General features: G+C 38.4%; 1 protein-coding gene across 1 annotated transcript in view; it reads left to right on the top strand.

Moving 5' to 3' along the window:
* The window catches only part of ANKFN1 (ankyrin-repeat and fibronectin type III domain containing 1), a 146,296-nt gene that overhangs the window by 41,612 nt on the left and 82,251 nt on the right, over window positions 1-22,433 (top strand). The window contains exons 5-6 of the mRNA XM_008580439.1: window positions 3,339-3,533; window positions 5,382-5,495. Of these exons, the coding sequence (XP_008578661.1) occupies window positions 3,339-3,533; window positions 5,382-5,495 (309 nt within the window). The remainder of the gene's footprint in view (window positions 1-3,338; window positions 3,534-5,381; window positions 5,496-22,433) is intronic.

The raw sequence follows: 22,433 nt of genomic DNA, 5'->3' as shown, positions 1-22,433 counted from the left end.
GAGAAAGTTCACTGAGTTCTTTAAGGCTTTTTAAGAAAATCATAGATAAGTCATCTGACTTCCCTGGGTCTCCAGTTTCTTCATCTTTCAAGTAAGGAAGTTGAAAAGATTCCCATTCTGCCATCACAAAAATAAAAGTGGGGTTCCCAGAACAATTTCTAAGGTGTCAAAAAGCCTAACCAATTACACCGTTACTCAAGATAAAACTACAGTCTAATATAATTATCATATTTACTTGCTTCTGCTTAAAATATATTAACCCAGTTTGTTAGGTTGATTATCTCATTCTGAACAGATGCCTCTATTGGAAATTATATAGGTCATTAATAGGGAAAAACACGATTACTTTGTAAGTCAGCTGGTTTGGTAGGCAAAAAAAAATCTTTCAAAAAAGAGAGTTTTATTAAGCTATTAAAAAAAAGCCATAGGAAAAAAAAAAAAGAGGTTTCCTTGGTGAAATAATTAGAAACCACTGGCTCAGTCAGTGACTCCCCGATTTGTCCATGCAATTACCTCTAACAATAAAGGCAAGTGAATGTAGTCTCAGGGGCACCTGGGGACTTAACCTGAAAAAAGGGGAGAGATTTCTAGAAAGTTTCTCTTTTTAAAAAATCATCAATTTTTTGAAATTTTTTCATTCTCCTTGATAATAGAAGTATTTGTGTGAATTTCTAAACACTCTGCTTTCATCAAAATATGCATGTAAAATTTGATGCTCCAGGACACATACATTCATATTGTGGCTTCAGAGATGCCCAATGTACTACCACCATCACCACCAGATTATGCTGAAGTGCAGGCATCCCATACTGAGGAGCACAAAGATTTAAATCATGTTGGAAAGCTCAACTGGCTATAAAATTCTATGCACCTCCCTTGTTAATCTCTGAAGAGGCAAGATGCTTTATCTTGAAGAGGTGGAATCCCTTTACCTCTATAACCCAAATTGCATCAGGTCTAAAGCCTAGGAGAAAAGGGAAAGTGCAGAGGCAAAGTGTGCTGTGCTAGGGAAAGCAGGAAAAATGTCAGGGGGAGCCAGGCATAGCTCAAGAGAAGCTGTCCATCTGAAATGCCACCTGGAATTCACAGCAGTAATAACTGTTGTGGATATAAAAATTAATAGGGGGGATTTCATAGTATTAGAAAAATTTATTTGTATAAATCATGTGTCTATCACCCAAGTGTTGACGCATGCATGCAACTCAAACATCAGGCTTACAATAAAAAGCTCACTGAATAACTTAACAAGGACAATTCCCCCATTTTCTCTATAATTTGGAGTAGAAGAAGGAGGGGGGAGTGGGTAAAGGGTGCAGTTACTGGGTCAATTAATCAACCTGAAAACTGTGACACAAACTCTGACGCCTAACCTATGTCTAAAAATACACAAATGTATACGAATTTGTTTTAAACTGTCAATGCCTATATTTAGGACCTTCCCAGCAAGGCTATAATGAGACTGTGTTTGAGGGCTTCAGTCATAGCAGACTCTACCATTAATCTGAAGTTAGTTAAATTAACAGCATTTAGTACTGACTTGTCAATCTCACTGCTCCAGGAAATTACACCTTGAGGCTACTAATATTGCCAATTTTTCCACTGGAGTGTGCGCCTGTGTGTGTGTATGTGTATTTTTTTTCTCCAGAACCTCTGCATTCATACACCATCATTGCTTCCCTACATCCACAGCACTTATATTATCATTTATTCTGGCCTCCTTTAGCCTTCCCGGGGGATTCTGCATAGTGTAGCTGCTCAGTGAAAGAGTTTTTTAGCTTTATATTTATTTGTTTATTTTTCTGTCATGGCTCATGACTGAGGCTTTTTTTAAAAAGTGTGACAGTATTTAGAGTACATGATTGACTGCTACAGCAACATTCATTAACCATGACAAATCTACAGCAAAACACAGTCCTGAGTGTTTTAAACAGCAACTTTAAAAAGAAAGAAGAAAGAAAGAAAGAAAGAAAAAAAAGACTCCACTAATTTTTCATTGACCTCATCTGTAAATAAATTTAGACTGATGGTGCACAGGGGCAATAATAAATTAGTATTCATTTCCTGTAATTAATGCAAACATGCCTATGAACTCAGAGAATATGAATATATAACCACCTAATTTCCATTTCAAAATACACCTAACAAATTTTCACTTGAGTTATCTTTATAATATTTTTCCCCTTAATTAGAAGAATGAAATGGTTGGATTTCTTTCCTACCCACCAGGGGGAAATACTGTTTTGGTCACAGGCAGTGTCAAACACATTTCGGCAACAAATCTACAGAACTTGATACTGATTTATTTCACTATTTGTTTGATCCCCTATCACATTTCTATACTGAGGCTGTCTTCTCGTTTATCACTAACCAGGAGGGGTTTCTGTGAGGTGACCAGATGACCGCCTAGGCAGGCCCTTATATGCATGAGAGCCATAAGGAGACCTCAAGAAGCAGCCTTACAGCCTAGCACAAGAATGGGAAACATACTGTGCTTGATATAAACATTCAATCACACAAGGGTGGGCTAGCTAAACAATATGATGTAAGTCAAATGACTATCACATATTGGGTAAAATAGGAATATTAAGCTCTACAGCCTCTCTTGGCAAAGGGAACTAGTACAACTTATCCTCTTAGGCATGAATATTTCTGGAGATCATTTCTACAATCACATCACAATCAAAAATCAAACTGATCAAAGATTAATGTCTGATCTCATCCAAGTCATCCAGCCATCAGAACTCAACTGCAGCAGCAGAAGTGGAACACTTTGTTAGCAATAAATAAATCTATTAATAATAACAAAACCATGCCTCTAAGACATGTATAAAAATGTCTATAAGCTGGGAAAAATGTGATAGCAGAAAATTTGAATCAGATTCTACCAAACAAACAAAAAAAAAAAACCCCAAACGATGCCAGAATGCAACTTGCCCCATGGATAACTTTTCCTATAGTTATCCTATAGAGCTTTTGCCCCTAAGTGTTTATCCCTCTAAAGGTCGTAGAAACAAATGTATGCAATCTAGATTAGAAGTGGCCCTCTTGGGTACTTGATGGTGGAACTCTAATTAGCTGTGCTAAGCAGTTAATTAGGGTGCATGTGACAAGAGGGCCAGAGAGCAATGGGCATGTCTTAATTTGATGAATTTACCACTTAATCTAGTTGTAAATGTCACTGATTAGACCTTATCATAATAAGATAGTTAAAAACAAACACAGATTCCACTTTCCCCAGGCATTTTTAAAAACCCATAGTAGATTCTCAGATATATCCTGCCAACAAAGCAGCATTTCCCCAAAAAGAGGGAGGAGTCATCCCATTTCTTTGCCTTTAGTTGTCAGCCTGGAAAGCCGAGCAATGCACCTCAACACGCTAGTCCAGGAAGCCCAGGAGAGGGTGAGTGAACTGTCTGCTCAGGTGGAGAATGAAGGATTCACTCTGGACAACACAGAGAAAGAGAAGCAGCTAAAAGCTTGGGAGTGGAGGTATCGGCTCTACAGACGCATGAAGACAGGCTTCGAGCATGCCAGTGAGTATAAGCAGAGGACTTCAACATTAAACTGCAATGAACTTTGGTTTGAGAAAGCCAGGCCTTCTTTTACTGACTTTTTTTTTTTTTTTTTTTTGCCACTCTACAAAGTCATGGATGGCCATTGTCAGCCTATTTGGAGTGAATGCTCTGGGAAGCTGTCAAAGGGTCTTTTGTCTTACTTGATTTTCTGGCTCCTGATGGGTTCTCTGACCACAGGTATGAGGCTTCAGTGCTTCTGGTCTCCCTCCACCATGTCACGCTCATCTAGCACTTTCCACCTGCTATGCCCTAATGCCTAATGACCTGGATGGTCTGATGCCATAAGTGGCTGTATTTGGGGATTTAAAGGTGGAAAACTATTTGTTTTCTTATTTGTCCAGTTTCTGCTTCGAAGCTCAAGTTTAAGTTCTTTTCAAGTCTCTACTGCATTTTTTCAGAGAGCTAGAAACTGAGCTTCAATTAATACAGGCAACAGAGAAGGACAATCAATCCATGAAATATTCTTTCATCTGCACTTCCATTCTCTTTACCAATTCTTTTTGTTAGCTTAAGAAAAATCTTTCTGGATAATACTCATTAGTACTAGAAAGTACTGCTGAGTGCAGCCCCTGATATAAAAACACAAGATAAAATTGAAACACCTGTGAAATATTAAATTCTCATTCTACAGGGAGATCTTATTTAAACAACAAAAAATTATACTTAAAATTTTAAATCTAAGGGAAAGATCAGTTTATTAGTTTGGAAATTCTCTGCCTTCACTTCAAGAACTTTAGTTGTGACAGACAAAGACCAAAGGCAGTTAAATTTTGTTTTCTAAAGTATTACTGCACACTAAGAACCAAATCTAGGCCTAACTCTTTCTCTTGGAGCAAATAATGTAAGCAACGTTAATGAAAGGTTGCTTTCAACATTAACAATCTCTTCAGCAATGCTGATATGTGGATTTTTTAAAAAGACTCTCAGCAATTGCTTTAATAAATGTATTTGCTATGGTGCCTCATTTAGGACAGATTAATACTAGGAACAGACATATTTTTAGACTTGATGCCATTTTTTGTAATTTTCTAAATTATGAAACATTGTCTGTGTGTTAAGGAATACCTAAAGCCATCAAGAGTCCTTTTAACCTGAGGTTGGTGGGCATGACATTTAACCATAACTTTCTTCCCAGAAAATACTACTTGAATAGGAGGCAGCCTGAGAGCAAGGTGAGTTAGCATTCCATACTGGAAAGAGACCAGAATTAGGCATCCAAAGGCGGGGGCTTTCACCCTGGCTGTGTGTCGTCACTGTGTTCTCAAACAAGGATTTTGGCCTCTTTGGGCTGCAGTACTGTTACTTGCCTTTACTACCCAACAGGCTCCAATGAATTGATGTACATGAAAGTACTTATGAAAGGTAAGGGTCTCTGTCTACAATGTAGGATCCTGCTGTCACTGTCTGCCCTTCTCTTCACTGGTCCAGTGCAATCTCCTCTTGTGTGTGATGTACATGAAAGTACTTATGAAAGGTAAGGGTCTCTGTCTACAATTTAGGATCCTGCTGTCACTGTCTGCCCTTCTCTTCACTGGTCCAGTGCAATCTCCTCTTGTGTTTCCAAAGTACTTTGGGGAGGTTTAACTGGTATTATTTACCCCTTCAGAAGATGTTCTAGTGCTTAAATAAGACCACGATGGCAACAAACAAAAGACTTCGAATGAAAATGTTCAAAAGCAAAAGCTATTAGGCTGTACAAACAAATGTTACCATAGAATGTGTTTCAGGGTATCCTTTGAAGAGGCAGGAACATTGTTTGAAAAGGATTTGCTATGTTAAGATCCTTGTGTTTTCCTTCTGTCCCAGGAGCCCCTGAGGTGCCAACCAACGTCTGTCTCATGGTAACCAGCAGCACATCACTCACTGTCAGCTTCCAAGAGCCTCTTAGCGTCAACGCAGCTGTAGTAACCAGGTATAAAGGTACTGGACTCCAGATATTTTTCTATAGTTCCTTCTTAAGAAAGAATCCGTTATTTGAGGGTCAGTTGTGCATTCTGTATGATTTTTTTTTTCCTGCTGACAGTCTTGTTTTCATCCCATTTACTTTTGGAGTTGAAATAATTCCGTAGGCACTCATGTAAAGGAGCAATAAGATGACTAAGCATAAATCACAGAAAGAATGAACCACAAGACCAGGCTGTCATTTTAGGCCCTTTGATTAATGTTCCATTCATGCGAGTCATTCACAGAGGGTCTGCTCTGTGCATAGCATAGGGTTGGGGCAGGCCTAAGCAGAACACACTGAAGAATCAGACTTAATCCAAGAAGTTGAGAGGTTGGGATATGGAATATACTAAATAGGGGGCATGTAAATTGGTAACTATAATACCAGGTAACTAGGGTTGAGAATTAAAAAGAAAAAAGTAGATAAAATGCACTGGAAATGAGGAAAGAAGAAGGGGATGGTAAAATGGTGGGATCAGTAAAGGCCCCAGGGTGGAGGTGATATTTGGGCCTGGCTGTGCAGCATGGCTAGGATTCGGACTGGAAGATATTGTGGGAAAGTAAGTTCCAAGTGGAGAGGACAGTGAACACAGGTTTGAAAACAAGAAAATACTGGGACAAGTAGAGGAGGATAAGAGAAAACGTAGAGGGAATAGAAAATAGTGTGGCTCCACAAGAGCATAGGGTTCATAAAAAGGTGTGGCGAAGTGTAAGATCAGAGAGTGAAACTTGGGCCAGCAGGTGGGGGTGAAGTGGGGCTCAAAATTAAGACTGAGAGGTTTAGACTTTATGTGATGTGTTCTGCAGAGCCAGGGAATAAGTTAGGGACAGGATCAGAAGTAGACTTTTGAAAGATTAAAGTGGCAATACTGTGCATGATGTATTGGAGGAGATATGGATTTAGAATAAGGAAATGATTAGGAAGCTATTTGAGAGAGAGGTCATGACAGCCTGACCTGGCTACCATGGCAGCCCTGGGAAAGGGGAGGGAGAGCCCCGAGGAGAGAGAGATTGCAGAGGTATTATGATGACAGCCAACACTTGATGGCACCAACTATGCACCAGGCACTGTTTAAAGCCTTTATGTACATTAACTCTTTCTAATCCTCACAACAACCTCATGAAGTAGGTTCTGTATGATTCCCACTTTGCAGATGAAAAAACTGAGGCAATGAAAGATTAAGGAATTTGCCTAAAGGCTCGCAGAAGAGCCAGTCATCACGTTATGTTGATTTTTCAATGTAGGGAAGAAAAAAGAAAGAAATCATTTTCCTGGTCCACAGGACATATGGAAATTGACTGAATGGTCCTAAAACCTGATAAAGCACTCCACGCATAGTCCAAGGTGCCAGGCTCTACAAGGTGGACTTCCTAAGCATTTGGGTCACAACTGCTCTCTTTGCCTGCAAAAATGTCCAAGTAGTGCACATGCCTTCCTCCTTTCCAAGGTCCGTCCCAGGAGAACCTGGTATGACTCTGCAAATGTTACACTGGTCACACGCAACAGCTTTCTGGGGTACTTGGAATTTTCCAGATAATTCCACTCTATTTGTAATACCCTGGGTAAGACAGAATTGAATTGGTTATTACTGGATTTAATGTTTCAATCTAAGAGAAGGCAGACTTAGGGTACTAATAGCAAATAAATGAAGCCACCCAGAATGGCCTCCCCCCTGCCATCCTTTGGAACAATTTTGATACTTTCTTTTGGTTGTCTCAGCTACCAAGACTGAAATTCAGAGCAAGTATTTGCAGGCAATGTTAAACATGAACATTTCCCTTTATTTCTATCTCTCTCTAGTTCAGGATTCTGAAGAAAGGTTTCATCAATGCTGCCCAACTTGACATTTCCTTCTTACATTTGATCCGTGAGCTATCAGGAGCTAATTTATCCAGACTGTCAGCTATTTAAATAATACTCGACCACAGTGCCAGCGAATTCTATCAGCATTCACATATTAACACTTCTCACCTCAGGAGACCTGCATTTGGGGGAGTTTGAAATGAAAGGTCACAAGTGGGTTCTGTTAGTGACTGGTGGAGATTAATTAAGCATTATAAATAGAATTGTCTGTTGCATTATGGAGTAGGTTTCCTTGTGTTAATTTATAAGGTCATAAATTGAGTCCTTAACCTGACCGCTCTCAAGGGTTATTTAAAACAGCTGGCAGCCTACTGTACCCACAGAGACAGAAGGACAGTTTCTAATTCAGGGGTTGAAGTAATTATTTAATTATGGAAATATTAGCAAAATTACCCTAAGACAAGCCTAATTATTTTGTTTGCTTTAAAAAAAAATAGAAGAAACAATTGAGAAATCCAAAGAATGAAATGGCAATTATCTAATTGGTTAGAGGGAAAGCTTAACCCTACAGTATTTAGGGTTTGGCAAAAACATCTCACTCTACTCTCCAGAATTTCTGGATTCAGCAAAACCTCAAGCCTATTTTGACAACTGAATGTTTTCCCCTTTCATGCTTAAGCCAGTGTGTATTTGAAAGAAAATCTGATTCCTTCTGTTTCTCATTTGTTTACACTCAACTCATCAACATGTTTTTTAACAGTTTGTTGATATACAGAAATCTTTTTAAGAGTATCTCTTTGCAAGCCTCCTTCAGACCCTGGGGACCATGCACCAGGCCAATTGCCATCACAGCTTGGAAACTGAAGGCATCAATTTCAGTTTAAAACCCAGAAAACAGTTTTCAATGAGATCCGCTAGATTTTTCTGCCTTCATTTCCCCTGAATGCAGTAAAATGGGGCTAACAGAGCTGTTGTCTGTTTCTAGGTGTTTCTTCATTGGATTCCAAGTGTTCTTGCATCTTTTGGTCTCATCTCACCGGTTTTCACGGCTTAAAAAGAAAAGCTAGTTATTTCAGCTGCTTTGATGCTTTGGACAATTGCTAGAACTTGGTTCCACATTTTCTCTTCATGGGTCTTGGCTAACCTGGTTGGACCTCTCATTATATGTTATTTCTCTACAGGCCCAAAGCAAAAAACATTTTCAAAAGTAATTTTGCTGCTCCTCGCAGGGTTGGGGATTGTATAAGAAGGTATTCTGTAACAGGTGCAGTGTAGCATATGTTTTCCATCCATGGGATAAAATATTTTCTGGTCTTTGGGGGGTTTTTTGTATTTTGGGTTTTTGGTGGGGTTTTTTTGTTTGTTTGTTTGTTTGTTTTTTAAATCAGGGCTTGAATAGTCACACTTTGGGTTTTAGTAATTACGAGATGCAGCCAGTAGTAGCTACAGTGCCTGTGCGAACTACCCTGGCTCTCGATGGTGCCTTCTTCGCCTCTCTTTCTGTCTACTTCCGTTATGGATTAGAAACTGCCATCCTAATTCCTTCTTACAAAGGGGTGTGATCACAAATTCAACTGCTCTTCACATGATCACAGTTTTTAAACTAAAAAAGCATATCTCCTTGCAGAAATTGCTGGCGCCTTTCAGGACCTGGTCTCATATCTGCTTCTACAGACACTTGGCCCGTGCCTCTGCCAACCAGCACCTTCAGTTTCTTTCTCAGAAGGAGAGAGCCAACGAATTCCAGGGACAGGGAGATGTCCAGGGGCATTTCAGCTTCTAGGAGGGAGAGTCCACTGTTTGCACATTAAAAACCTCAGGGTCAATTTTTTATAATGATAGCATGAACTTAATCATAACTTGATAACTGGGGCCTTCTTTTCACAAGACTAGAGAAACCCCTGACCTCACTGGGCATGGGTGCACACTGCTTAGTGATTTATATTCTTTTCACCCCTTCTATTACTTTTTTTCCCCTCATACACCTTGTAGATGAAGGATATTTGTCCATCAAGAAAAATGCATTACATTAAAGAATATAATTATTTTCCATGTTTAATTAATTGAAGAACAAATCTAATCATAAGCATGAGGTAGCTGCCCTTATTACTAGATTGAAGTGATATAATCCCATGAAGCAAATCAATTTATAATCTTATTTAGTCTATTTACAAGTGGAGGGGAGAATGAGGCCAAAGTTTGCAGATGAGCGCAACTAGGAGGGGCAGATAATGTTATGAGCAGAGGACAAGAAACTCAGTGTATTAACATTTTTTTTCATGTGGGTAAAATGTGAAAGTGAGTTGAACAACTAAATGTCTGATAGGGAAAAAATCAGGTCCAGGGGGAGTGAGAGAATGGGAAAAGTGAAAGGCAACCCTACGCAAGAGACATTTCCTCTGAGCTACTAAGGTTTTTGTACCTTTAGTGCTCAAGATCCAGCCAGTTTACTCTCCAACTATCTTGTGACCCACTTTAAAGTCTTTCTCCAACAAGATATGTTGTAAAGAATAGCTTTTTTGCATCTTCACTATTTAAAACAAATTTAACCCTCAAACAATGCAGTACAGGGTTATATAAAAGAAAGAGTCAAGGTCCTCCTTCACCCATACCCCAATCTCACATTTGCACCACAAACTTAATTTCTGTAATGAGTTTGATGTATGTCTTTACAAATCCTTTCTCAATGCACATACACATATATGTGTGCGTATATACAAAGATGTATATAGTTTTGTCTGTGTGCTCTAATATAAATATCATCATACTCTTTGTCTACTCTTATAACTGGATTTTTCTTCAACTTAGCAATACTTTTGCAGTTCAACGATATAATAGATACATTTTTCTGTCAGTGAGTTTGGTTTTCTTCATTCTGTTTAATAGTTGTGGAGTATTCCTATTCCATAGATAGAGGTGTAATCATTCTCTTACTGATGGATATAGATCTTTTAATTATTTTTTTTCTGTTATATGATGTTGCAATCTTATATGTCTCTCTGTTTTACCTGTAAGAATATTTTTTCTAGGATTGTTAACTAGAAGTGGAAGTGTCTGTTTGAGTACTCACATGCTTTGTCTCATTATCTGTCTAGACTTGTGCTAGCTAATACCATACAATAACTTTACAGTATATTTTGATATTTCATAGGGCAAGTCCCTCCCCATGCTAATCCTTTTCAAAATGTCTTTGTTATTCACACACATTTTCTCTTCCAAATGAATTTTAGCATTGGCCAGTCAAATTCAATTTTTAAAATTTTATTAGGCTTGCATCATATTCCTAAATTAATTTGAGGAGACTTCCCATCCATGAGCATGTATGTCTTCCTAATCAAGTTGAATTTTATGTATTCAGGAAAGTTTAATCATTTTCTTTATACTGGTCCTCTACACTTCCTGCTGAGTTTTACGGTAAGTATATTTTATAGTTTTTGTGGATATTATGAAGGAATTCACTTTTCAAGATGTTCTCTGATTGTCGTGGGACAGTAGAGGAGTATTGCTAATTTTAAAAAAATCTTTAATTAGCTGCTTTACTAAAATCTCTTAGTAATAGCTTTTTTTTTTAGTAAATTGTCTTGCATTTCATGAATTTTTTTTGTGTGTGTGTGTGTATCACCCTCAAGAATGATGCTTTTGTCTATTCTAATACTTTTCTTTTTCTCATATCACTTCATTGACAAGAATCAATGTGAATGCTAGTTTTCACTATATTGTGAATAGCAGCTGTGAGAGTCAGTATCTTTCTCTCTCACCTGCTTTTGTCAAAATGCATCTAATATTTCACCATTAAGTATGGCATCTACTGTAGGTAGATACCTTTTATCAAATTAAGGAAGTTTTATTTTCTTTCTGGCTTGCTAAGAAATGTTTTTGTTTCATTTTGTTTTAAGTAAGAAAAAGATATTAAATTATATCATGTGTTTTCCTATATTCTAGAAAGTCATTATCTTCATCTGGATTATAATTATCAATATAATTTTGTACACAGATATATCACAATTTTTAAATCTCTGTGATTATAACCCCTTTAACAATTCAAAAGTTGTGCATTTGTGCTTTCTTTTAGAATTGTTGAACATATGTCTATTTTGTTGGTTTGTTTGAATAATTAAATTTTGATTTATAAAATCTTTTTTTTTTTTGGCTTATTTTCTCCTTTTTAAATTTTCAGTTTTAACATTACCAATTCCTGCTTTCTATGGGTCGACCTTACTATTTCTTAACTAGTGGTTTTTTGGTTTTTTGAAAACTTAATTTACTTGTTTATTTTTATTGTCTTCTAATTCATGGATTTAAGGCTATAAATGTTCCCCTCAGTACTGTTTTATCCATATCCAAAAAGTTTAAAATGTAGTGACATGATTATCACTTATTCATAAACAATTTGTAAGCTGTTTCATTTCGACCTTAACTCAATAGTTTTTAGACTAATTATTTTAAATTTCCAAGTGGCCAGATTCTATTTGCTATATTTTTATTATTAGTTTCTAACTTAATTGTACTAAGAAAGTCAAAAATATGGTCTGTATCCTTTCAAGAACTTTAAAATTCTTACTTGTGGCTAACCAGTGAATCATTTGCATATGTGCCATATATGATGTTTGAAGAGAATGTATAAACTTCATTAGGTATAAAGTGTGACCTTGTGTGTGTTGTTTAAGTACCCTGGGTTTTTCCTGAAATATTTGTCCCTTTGATCTTTGATCTCTGAGAGAAGCTGCTTTATTTGTCTTGCTTCACGCTGTTTGCCTCAATTTCTATTTGATTTTGTAGTTAACATTGCTTTCCATAAGGATACTTCAAAAAGTTCATGGGAAAATAGAATTAAAAGATAATATGAATCTTTCCACATACTTTTTTTTTTTTCCTTTTTGTCTTTTTTTTTACTGACTGGTACGGGATCGCAACCCTCGGTGTCGCGCCCGTACCGGGGACCGGCAACGGGATTGCAACCCTCGGTGTTGTGCCCACGCCGCGCTCAGCCAGTGAGCAGGAACCGGTCACCACATGGGATCCGAACCCTCGGCGGGAGCGCCGCTGTGCTCTCAAGTGGCGCACTCTCCAGTGCACCACCGGGCCGGCCCTCCACATACTTTTTGATGTACCCTTGGGTATGTTTTCATTGCCCACTGTCTTTTCTCTCTCCCTTTAGTTTTATCATTTCCATGACATTTGAAATACGTTTGTCTCTTGCAAACAGTATATAGTTAATTTATTTACTCAATCTGACAGTCTCAATTTCTTTAGTTCTGGTGGTTACCTCTCTACTTTAACTAATATGCTTCTATGGGTATATCTTGATCTATCAATAGCAAGTCATATCTATGCAATTGTAACTATGACAAAAAGTAACTTAATTTTCACATAGTACCACCCTCATCTTCATTCTCTTATTCTCTCAACATAGTTATATTTCTATTTTTAATTAAGTCAAAAATGTTTATACTATTGTGTGTAAATTTTTCATATTGTAGTCGAGTAATGTACTATGGTTATATATCCTTTTCTACATATTTTTCTCAAATCTCTAGTTACCTTTTTCTCTTTCCTATATTACTTGTCATTATCATATTCTCAATTCTTCTAATGATCTTCTCAGAGTAGTACCTGTTTTCTCTCCTATTATACTCTGCTCCTGTTCCACTATAAAATAATAATCTTTGTCATTAGGGAAATGCAAATTAAAACCACAACAAAATATTACCATCAGAGTAGAAAAAATTTTTTAAATAGTGACAACACCAAATGCTGGTGAGGATTCAGACACACTAGATCATTCATACACTGCAAGTAGGAATTTAAAATGGTACAGCCACTCTGGAAAACAGTTTGGCAATTTCTTAAAAAGCTAAACATGTAACTACCATATACCCTACCACTTGCAATACTGGGCATTTATCCCAGAAAAATGAAAGCTTATGTTCCACAAAAACCTTTCCACAAATGTTTATTAGCTCTATGCATAATAGCCAACAACTGAAAACAATCCAGATGTCCTTCGATTGATGAATGGCTAAGCACACTATGGTACATCCATACCATGGACTACTATGCAGCAATAAAAACAAACAAACTATTTTATACACACAACAACCTGGATGAATCTTCAGAGAATTATACTGAGTAAAAAGCCAACCCCAAAAGGCTACATACCATATGGTTCCATTTATATAACACTCTTGAAATGACAAAATTATAGAAATAAAGAACAGATTAGTGGTTGCCAGAAAGAGATGAGAGGGAAGGAAGTGGATGTGTAAATCTCCCTTTCTTGTTTTCTAGCTGATGGGTATATTTTAAAATACCTTGTTTAGGGCCGGCCCGGTGGCGCACTGCTACAGTGCGCCGCCTGGGAAGCGCAGCGGTGCTCCCTCCGAGGGTTCGGATCCCACATACAGACCGGTTCCCGCTCAGTGGCTGAGCGAGGTGCGGGTGCAGCGCCGAGTGTTGCGATTCTGTTGCCGGTCCCGGTCCGGTGCAGGCGCAACACTGAGGGTTGCGATCCGTTGCCGGACATGAAAAAAGACAAAAAAAAAAAAAAATACCTTGTTTAGGGCCGGCCCAGTGGCGCACTGCTACAGTGCGCCGCCTGGGAAGCGCAGCGGCGCTCCCTCCGAGGGTTCGGATCCCACATACAGACGGGTTCCCGCTCAGTGGCTGAGCGAGGTGCGGGTGCAGCGCCGAGTGTTGCGATTCTGTTGCCGGTCCCGGTCCGGTGCAGGCGCAACACTGAGGGTTGCGATCCGTTGCCGGACACGAAAAAAGACAAAAAAAAAAAAAAATACCTTGTTTACCATTTAAAGGATTTGGAGGGAAAAGGGGTAAGTAGGCATGTGTATCAGTTTGGCATTTTGATCCAGTCTCCAAGTCACTTGTCCTTTTACCCAGACTGTGTGCTCAGTAAACATGACCTTACACTAATATTAGGCTAAGCCAACATACTTGTGAAAGCATATCTACTGTTCAAAAAATTACATGTTACCAAGGGACAAACATGAAACTAGGTTTTTATATCAGCTGGTGAAGAACTATTCCTGACACTTATTTCTTCTTCCTGTTACATTTGAAAAATTATAGACCCATAGAGTAATAAGAAATTTTTGGAACGTATATTCATTTGGAACATATATTCAAAAACTCATATAAGTTTTTCCCTAATGTGTGAGTTCCTGAAAGACAGAAATCTTGTCATCTTCATTTCTTCTCCTCACCTACTAGTTCCGGTAGCACTGGTCTTCTTTCTGTTCTTAAATCAATTCCCCCACCACAGGACCTTTACATATGATGATTCCTGTACCTAGTGAATTGCCCTTTCCACTCCCTTGTCCACTGATCATTCAGGACTCTATTAAAAGTCATTTCTTCAGGGAAGTATTTTCTAAGTATTTACTATAAATCAGGCCTGTTATAAGTTTTATCATGCCCCTCACCTTTTCTTCAAAGTAATGTTTACAACTTGCAAACATCTATTTATTTATGTGATATATTTCTAAGTTAAAACAGATTTCTTTATTATAAACTTCTTAGAGTCTTTCATATCTAATATATCTAATAAAATATTTTCCAAATTCAATTTTATCATCTCTGGATTTTTCATGGAACCCTGAGAATATTTAGACAAGGAATTCTCAAACTAAGCTGCACATAAGAATCACTGGGGGTCCATGCCAGAGCCCCTTCCACAACTGATCAAATTTGAATCTTTGCAGGATGAAGGCCCAAGCATAGATATTTTTTTTAAAAGCTACTAGGTATTCAGCTAGGCTGAGAATGTGTGGTCGTATTTTTAATATCTGTTCCTTTCATCAGACTGTAAGTCATGTGAGCAGGGACTTTTTGTGCATTTCTGTATCCCTTGCATTTGTCATAGGTCCCAACACATGTACAGCAGGTACTCAACTCACTTATTCATTCATTAAAAATTTAGTGACACCTATTGTGGGTCAGGCTGTATTCTAAGCAGTAGGGATATAACCATAAACAAACAGACAAAAATCCCAGTCTTTGTGGAGCTCACATTTTATGGAGTAATAACAACACATATCAAGCCATTACTATATTCCAGGCCATGTTCTAACGACTTATGTGCATTAACCCACTTAATCCTCACAATATATCTTTAGGTGGTATTATTACCTCTAATTTATGGTTGGGAAAACTGAGTACAAGGAGGTGAAGACTTTTGCCCAAGGTCACATAATGAGTAGGTGGCAGAGCAGAGAACTGAACCCAAACACTGCTGCTCTGGGGCCCATGTTCTAAGCACTACACAATCCTGGGTTACAGAATTTCTCTGACTGACAAACAAATGCATGAATAAGTCTCTGAGTCAACCAAAGCCTAGCAAGGTGTCTAGTTCCTAACGGCAAGCTGAGCATCTAGTCCAATCTCCATCTTCTGCTCTACTTCCATGTGTTCTTTCAAGGGAGTCTCCCAGCCTTTCGAATAGCTCTACACAGAAGGGAGGCACCATCTCAATAGTGTAGGCTTTTGCATTGTCACATGAGATTCTAACTCTTACAGCTCATTTCCTTCACTTTGAAATCAGGTTCGTTGAATCGTGGATAAAATAAACTCATTGCAGACACAGCAAACACACTATGGGAATTCCTGGTCTTCCCTAAACATTTCATATAATATGGAAAAAATTTAATAACCAACCAAAAATAAACAGCTGTTGAGATGATTTACAGTCTGGCAACTAAGCAGGCTCAGGGTCTATCCTGCTTTCCCAATCTCAGGATGATCTGCCAATCCTTTTCCTCTACCACGTGGAACCAAGATTAGTGTCAGAACTTAGAGCAACCAAATTTCAGAAAAATTTTTGTAATATCTCATGAGCATCTATCATATGCCCTGAATTGTGTTATGTCCCTCCATATGCAAAAGCTTCCTGATAACTTTCCACTGATTCCTGCACTGACCTCCAGAGTACTCAGAAAAAGCCTCCTGGATAGCAGCTCTTCAAATGTTTAAAAATTGCTATCACATCCCTCCCTTTCCTGCCTTAGGTCATTTTGTTCCAGGCTGTCAATATCCCCTACTTCTTTCATTGTCCTTCATATGACAGGGTTTCCAGTCTTCATCATGGGCTTCCCTCATTTGGAACCTCTCTAGAATGTGACTATTCCTTCTAAGTGTGGGAGCTCACACTTAAAAAATATAAAAAATAAATAACTTCAGTCTGTGGCCTGAATGCTCTGATAGCAACAGAACTGAGTCTTTGGCCATTTGGACACAATATTCCCTGAGTAATTCACCTAAAATTCTTCTTACCTAAGATGGATGCAGGAAAGAGTCCACTGGAAAGTTCAGAATTAACCCTGTCTTTAGACATGCTCTTCTCTTCCCCCAACCTCCTTCTCTGCCAAATAGACTTCTAGTCATCCTTCAAAACTTTTTCAGGCATCACCTCCTCATACAGCCCTCACTGCTTCTCACCTCCTACCCAGACAGAACCAGCTAGTTCCATCCTCTGTAATAGGACAATGCCTTCCAAACACTATTTTTGTTCCACACTACACTGATCTGCATGCCTACCAATATAGGCAACCTGAGTGCAAAAAGAAATTGTGTCTTATTAACTTTTGTATCCTCAGTGCACAGTGCCTGGCCAATTGTTGAACTGAACTAAACTCTAGATGGGAAAGAACTATGAAAGCAAAAGCTCTGTGTAAAGACGAGAGAATACAAAAATCGGTATTATTTGGTTATTATTACTCAAGAAACCTGTCGAAGGCCTACAGCTAGATAATGTGGGTGCAACAATGTGTTGTTACATATGATTTCTGCCCTCAGGGAGCAAGCGTTCGTTTACTTATTTATTCATCCATCCATCATTCAACAAACACTTTTGGAGTTCCTACTATGTGCCACTCTTCAAGTCACCACGGACACAAAAGTGAACAAGATCAGCATGGTTCCTGCCCAGATGGAGTTCCTAGTCCAGCAGTTCAGGAACTTACTAACATTTAGGCATCGATTCCTTCACTAGTAAACAAATACTAAGTGCTTGTGACATTCTGTGCGAGGCTCTGGGTATGCAAAAATGATCTTGATAAAAGCAGTCCCCTTAAGCATGGGGCTTAGAGGTTAGAGGGGGAGACGACATAAAAATTCACTTTGCTGTATAAAGAAAATAAAGCCTGTCATTGACCCAAAGTGTTGAGGCTAGAGTTTGTAGCTGGCTTTGTCCAACACCATCTCTCAGTAAGCCTCATCAGACATCCCTTTCCTTTATAAGTAGTCCACAGCTCTCTTCTCAGACCCCTGTCCTTCATCTTCAGTTTTACCCTTCAGCACGATGCCGGCTCCCACGAGCTCACTGTCCTCAACACACTTGCCACTGGAAAGTTTCTGCAAAGGTGATCACATCACCAACTGAGTAGAGCAGCTTATTGCTCCCTCCTCCCCCTCACACACACCCCAGAAACTTTGGAGCCATGAAGTTTCTTGGCTGAGAGGCAGGCCCACCAGGCAGCTCTTTATTGCATGCAACTGTGAGATTCCTCCCCACACTTTCTTCTGGGGAAAAGTCAGCCTGCCAAGGGAATTTAACAGTGGAGCAGTGCACAGTGACATGCCAAACTTCCCCCCCACCCACGCAGCCGCATCATCACCTCCTACCGCCATGCCCACCCCTGAACTGAGCAAACTGCATCACTTACCCTCTGGGAGCCTGGCAGTGGCTGAGCCCGGCCACCTCAGGGGCTGGTGAGTTTCCAGCAGCCACAGAGGCTGGTCTCTACTCAAGGCAGACACGGACTCAAGCACAGCTCTGTCCGTGACTACCCAACTGGACACACAGCTGGCACCGCAGATGACGAGCTACTTTCTAGGTCACCTTCTCCCGACAGAGATTTTCTCTTGACTCCTTTTTGACCAGATCCCTTTGTAGCATTATAGTTTGTCAATAGCCCGCGACTGCTTTCTAGAATTTCTCTCCAGGAGAAAGTGTGTTTTTCTAAGAAATAGGTGTTCTAGCCTGAAACCTAATTTCATGTGAGGGCTCAAAAATGAAACAAAAATAATCACCCTCGAGTCTGGAAGCTGAGGGGACTCTCCCCTCCCTGAGGAGTGCTTCCTTTGGGGAGGTAGGATGTGGAGGTGGTCCTTTGTGTCATTTTAATAAAAATTTTCCAGTTATACAAATAACGTAGGCTCCTTGTATCAGCCAGGGTCCCAGCAGAAAACAGAAGCCACACTCAGCTTGAATTCTGAAGAAATTTTAATGAAGGTATTATTTACATAGAGGTGAGCAGGGCTTGTGAATGCACAGGGGACTAGAGACATTGGGAAGCTGTTATCACCCCTATGTTCGAAGAGGAGAGGGTGGGGTGAGGAGACCACCAGTCAGAAGCTGCTATATGAAAAGGCACAACCATAGCCAGACTAAGGCTCTGGCTGAACCCAAGTAGAAGTCAGGGGGCTAGGTGGTGTAGCCCATAGGGGCCAGCCTCCCAGAGACACAGAGCAGGACAGAAAAGGTTAAAAGAAGAGTTCTGGGGTGAGAAGATAAATAGTTCTGGAGGGCAGATGGAAAACCCAGTATAATAATTATAGAACACTTCAAAGGGCAGAAAATTTTAAAGTAGGGAAAAAAAATCACCACCCTAATTTTACATCCCAAAGAAATATACTCCTTGTAGGAACTTCTAGCATTTTTTGAAGTATTTATAACAAAGTTGAGATCATATATTTAATAATAATGGTGAACATTTGTCCAGCCTATACTATGTGCTAGGCATTGGGTCAACGCTTTGTAAGCATTGCTTCTCCGAAACCTCACATAGTCCTATAGGGTAGGAATTATTATTAATTATCCGCTCCTCGTGAATGAGGAACCTATGGCAAAGAAAGGAACTTGCTGAAGGTCCTATAGCCAGTACAGGCTAGGCTCAAATTTAACCTTAGTCATTGATACCAGAGCCCCTGTTCTTAATGATGCTGCTGTCCCACCAGCTTTTCCACCACCCATCAGCATATCCCTGTGTTATGACTTTTGCTTTGAAGCATTGTTTTAATCTATACATAATGTTACATGGAATATATCAATATGCATTTCATTCTTTGTCGATTGTTGAAAATTCAAGCTGCTTTCAATCTTTCCACTATTATAAATGCTGCTGCCACAAACATCTCTGTATTTATGGGTTTTCCTGAATTTGGGAATATTTTTTTAAAGGAGGGTTCTACGTCCCCCCCCCCTTGATTTTTCTATAGTTTCAAGTTACATAGTTGCAGATAGCTAAATGCAGACATGGAAAATAATGTAAAAATTCTCCTTTTCTACCACTCCATACCACCCCCAAAGAAAAATAAGTCAAATTAAGAAAATTAAATATGTAATTTTATAAAATTATAAAATTAATTTTATACTCATTATACTCAGCATAATGAGTCAAAGAGCTAAAATTTTAAAGAGAAATGGCATCTAAATAAGTGAAGATTCATCTCCCCCACCTAATCCCACTGCCCCAGATGTTAAATGGAAACATGTCCATGAATGCTAAGTACAGAACACACAGGAAGGGCTGCTTATACATTAACCAACTCTAAAATTGTATCTCTTCTGTTCTAATCAACCATTGCCACCTCTGATGAAGTGTGCACTAAGGACTACCCCAATGAATTCATCAAGGGAACTTAGGTCAAACTGTTTACTGCCAAAGAAGAGCTGTCCATTGACAGAGGAAGGATTTAGGCCATTCTACAAAGTGCTTTAAATTCTAAAAATGTACACTTGGTTCAGGGATGTTCATCTCACTCTTCAAGTACAATAATTGATAAACCACTCAAGGAAAATGAGATGAACTATTTTCTTTAAAAATGCCTAGCATCGCTGGCAAGTGTTAGTCAAAATCTTGACTTGTCTGTTCTATACAGTGTGCTGACTATGGCATGGTATAAACTAAGTCAAAGTGACACAATCCCCTGGAGTCTATCACCTGTGAAGGATGTCATCATTGAAAATTTTGGTAGCAGATCCTGGGTCTCTCAGGCCTCCTATTCTGACATTCAGGATTTCATAATTTAGTCCCTTCCTCAATCCAAAGATTAGATAAAGCTGGTGATCCTGCATAGATTTAGAACTTAATAGCATAGAGTCAATATATGGAAATGAACAAGCATCCTGGTAAAAAGAGACATCCAGAGAAAATCTGAAATACTCTGAGAGGTACAACCATGAATTGGCAAAGACACAGAATTAAGAGGCAAGTCATCACTGTGCCACCTACTAATTTTGTGATCTTGGCAAACACTTCACCTCCTTTGGGCTTCATGTTCTTCGTGTATAAAATAAAGACAGTAGTGCCTGTCCTGTAACTGCCCCAGGGGATGTTATGAAGATCAAAACAAATGACCTAATATAAGTGAAAATGCTTTATGAATTTTAATGTGCTATGTAAATTTAAGATAATGCTATCATTACTATTATTAGGTTAACATAAAGGTCATGATGTTAACACATTGTAAAGCTAAAGTAATTAAACAATACATAATAAAACAATACATAACAGACCAATGGATTAGAAGAGAAAATCCATAAATAGTTCCAAACACAGACCTTCAGTATAAGATAAAAGTGATATCACATATCAGTGGAGAAAAGATGTACAATTGAGTAAGAAGTCTACTGGATTGCCACCTGAAAAAAATATATATCTTTATAAAGGAAAGGGCTTTATGGCCATCATTTGAAATCTAGAACAAATTCAACCCCACATAAAAAAAAAAAAGCTTCAGCAGAAGCAAATACAAGCAAAGTAAAAAAGGACAAATTTTTATACAATAGACAAAGGCTCATCTTTCTAGTACATAAATAGCTCTTGAAATCTACATAAGAAAAAATGAGGAAAGAATAGTTCACGGAGAAGGAAACACAGATGGCTCCTAAACACATAAAAAGATGTCCAAGGTCTCTCACTATAAAAGAAATGTGATTTAAAACTAACCTGAGATATCATTTTTCACCCTTCAGAATATCAAAAAATTAAAGTTTAATATACACTCTGTAGATTAGGCTCTAGGAAACAATCAGTCTTATATAATGTTGGTTGAAGTATAAATTTTTCTGACCCTTATGGAGAGCAGTTCGGTACTATCTATCAAAATTACAAATTCTAATTAGGAAGATTTATCCTAAAGATACACTTAGAGATGTGTAAAATGACATATGCACAAGAGTTGTTTGTAAGAATAAAAAAGCAAATTGCATTGCATGCAGCTCATAGGAGTAAAATATAGAATATCTTTTAATCAAGAACTAAAGTGTCATACACATTCATAAAAAGTGGCTATCACAAAGAATGTGTAATCTCATTATATGTCAACATAGAAGGATCTTCAATATTAAGTTTTTAAAAAGTTTTGAAGAATATATATAATATGATGCCTTTTGTGTAAAATTGGAAGGTTCTATATTCATATTTGCTTGAATATACATAAAGAAACTCTGGAAAGATGCAAGAAACACTAAGAACAGTGGATACCTATGGTGGGAGGACAAATCTGAGAACTGGAAAGATGGTAGACAAGACTGAGGGAGACTTATCAATGTATATCTGTTTACACCTTTTGGTTTTTGAACCTTGTGGATCTGTCCAAAACATTCACTTTAGTAAGGTAAAAATAAAGGTCTAGATAAAAATAAAGTTCATGGAATACAGAGGAAACAAAGGGAGGCAAAGGGGAAAAAAGAGCAATGGAAAAAAAATACATCAGACAGAAGACTAACATAAAGATATAGTCTTTAAGGATCACACAAGGACAGTGAAAAAGGCAAGGCCAAGTAGAGTCGGTTTTTTATCTCATGCCCAGCAGTAGAAAATGTTCAAAAATACACCTAAAAGAAGNGAGTCGGTTTTTTATCTCATGCCCAGCAGTAGAAAATGTTCAAAAATACACCTAAAAGAAGGGAGAAAGAGAACATATTTTTTGGTAAATTTCTAGTGTTTTTCCTGTACTGACAAACAGAAGAGAACAATACAATAAACCAAAGTAGGCAAATCATTTCAAATCTTTCAGGAGAAAGAAGAAAAACTCTGTTGCGATCATTTCTGTGGCCACAGGGGGTGAATTTTACAGAGCAGCCTCTCGTACTG

This window comes from Galeopterus variegatus, unplaced genomic scaffold, assembly GCF_000696425.1.
Source record: "Galeopterus variegatus unplaced genomic scaffold, G_variegatus-3.0.2 Scaffold2095, whole genome shotgun sequence".
In the NCBI taxonomy this organism is placed as follows: domain Eukaryota; kingdom Metazoa; phylum Chordata; class Mammalia; order Dermoptera; family Cynocephalidae; genus Galeopterus; species Galeopterus variegatus.
This window is presented reverse-complemented; position numbering and strand designations above follow the sequence as displayed.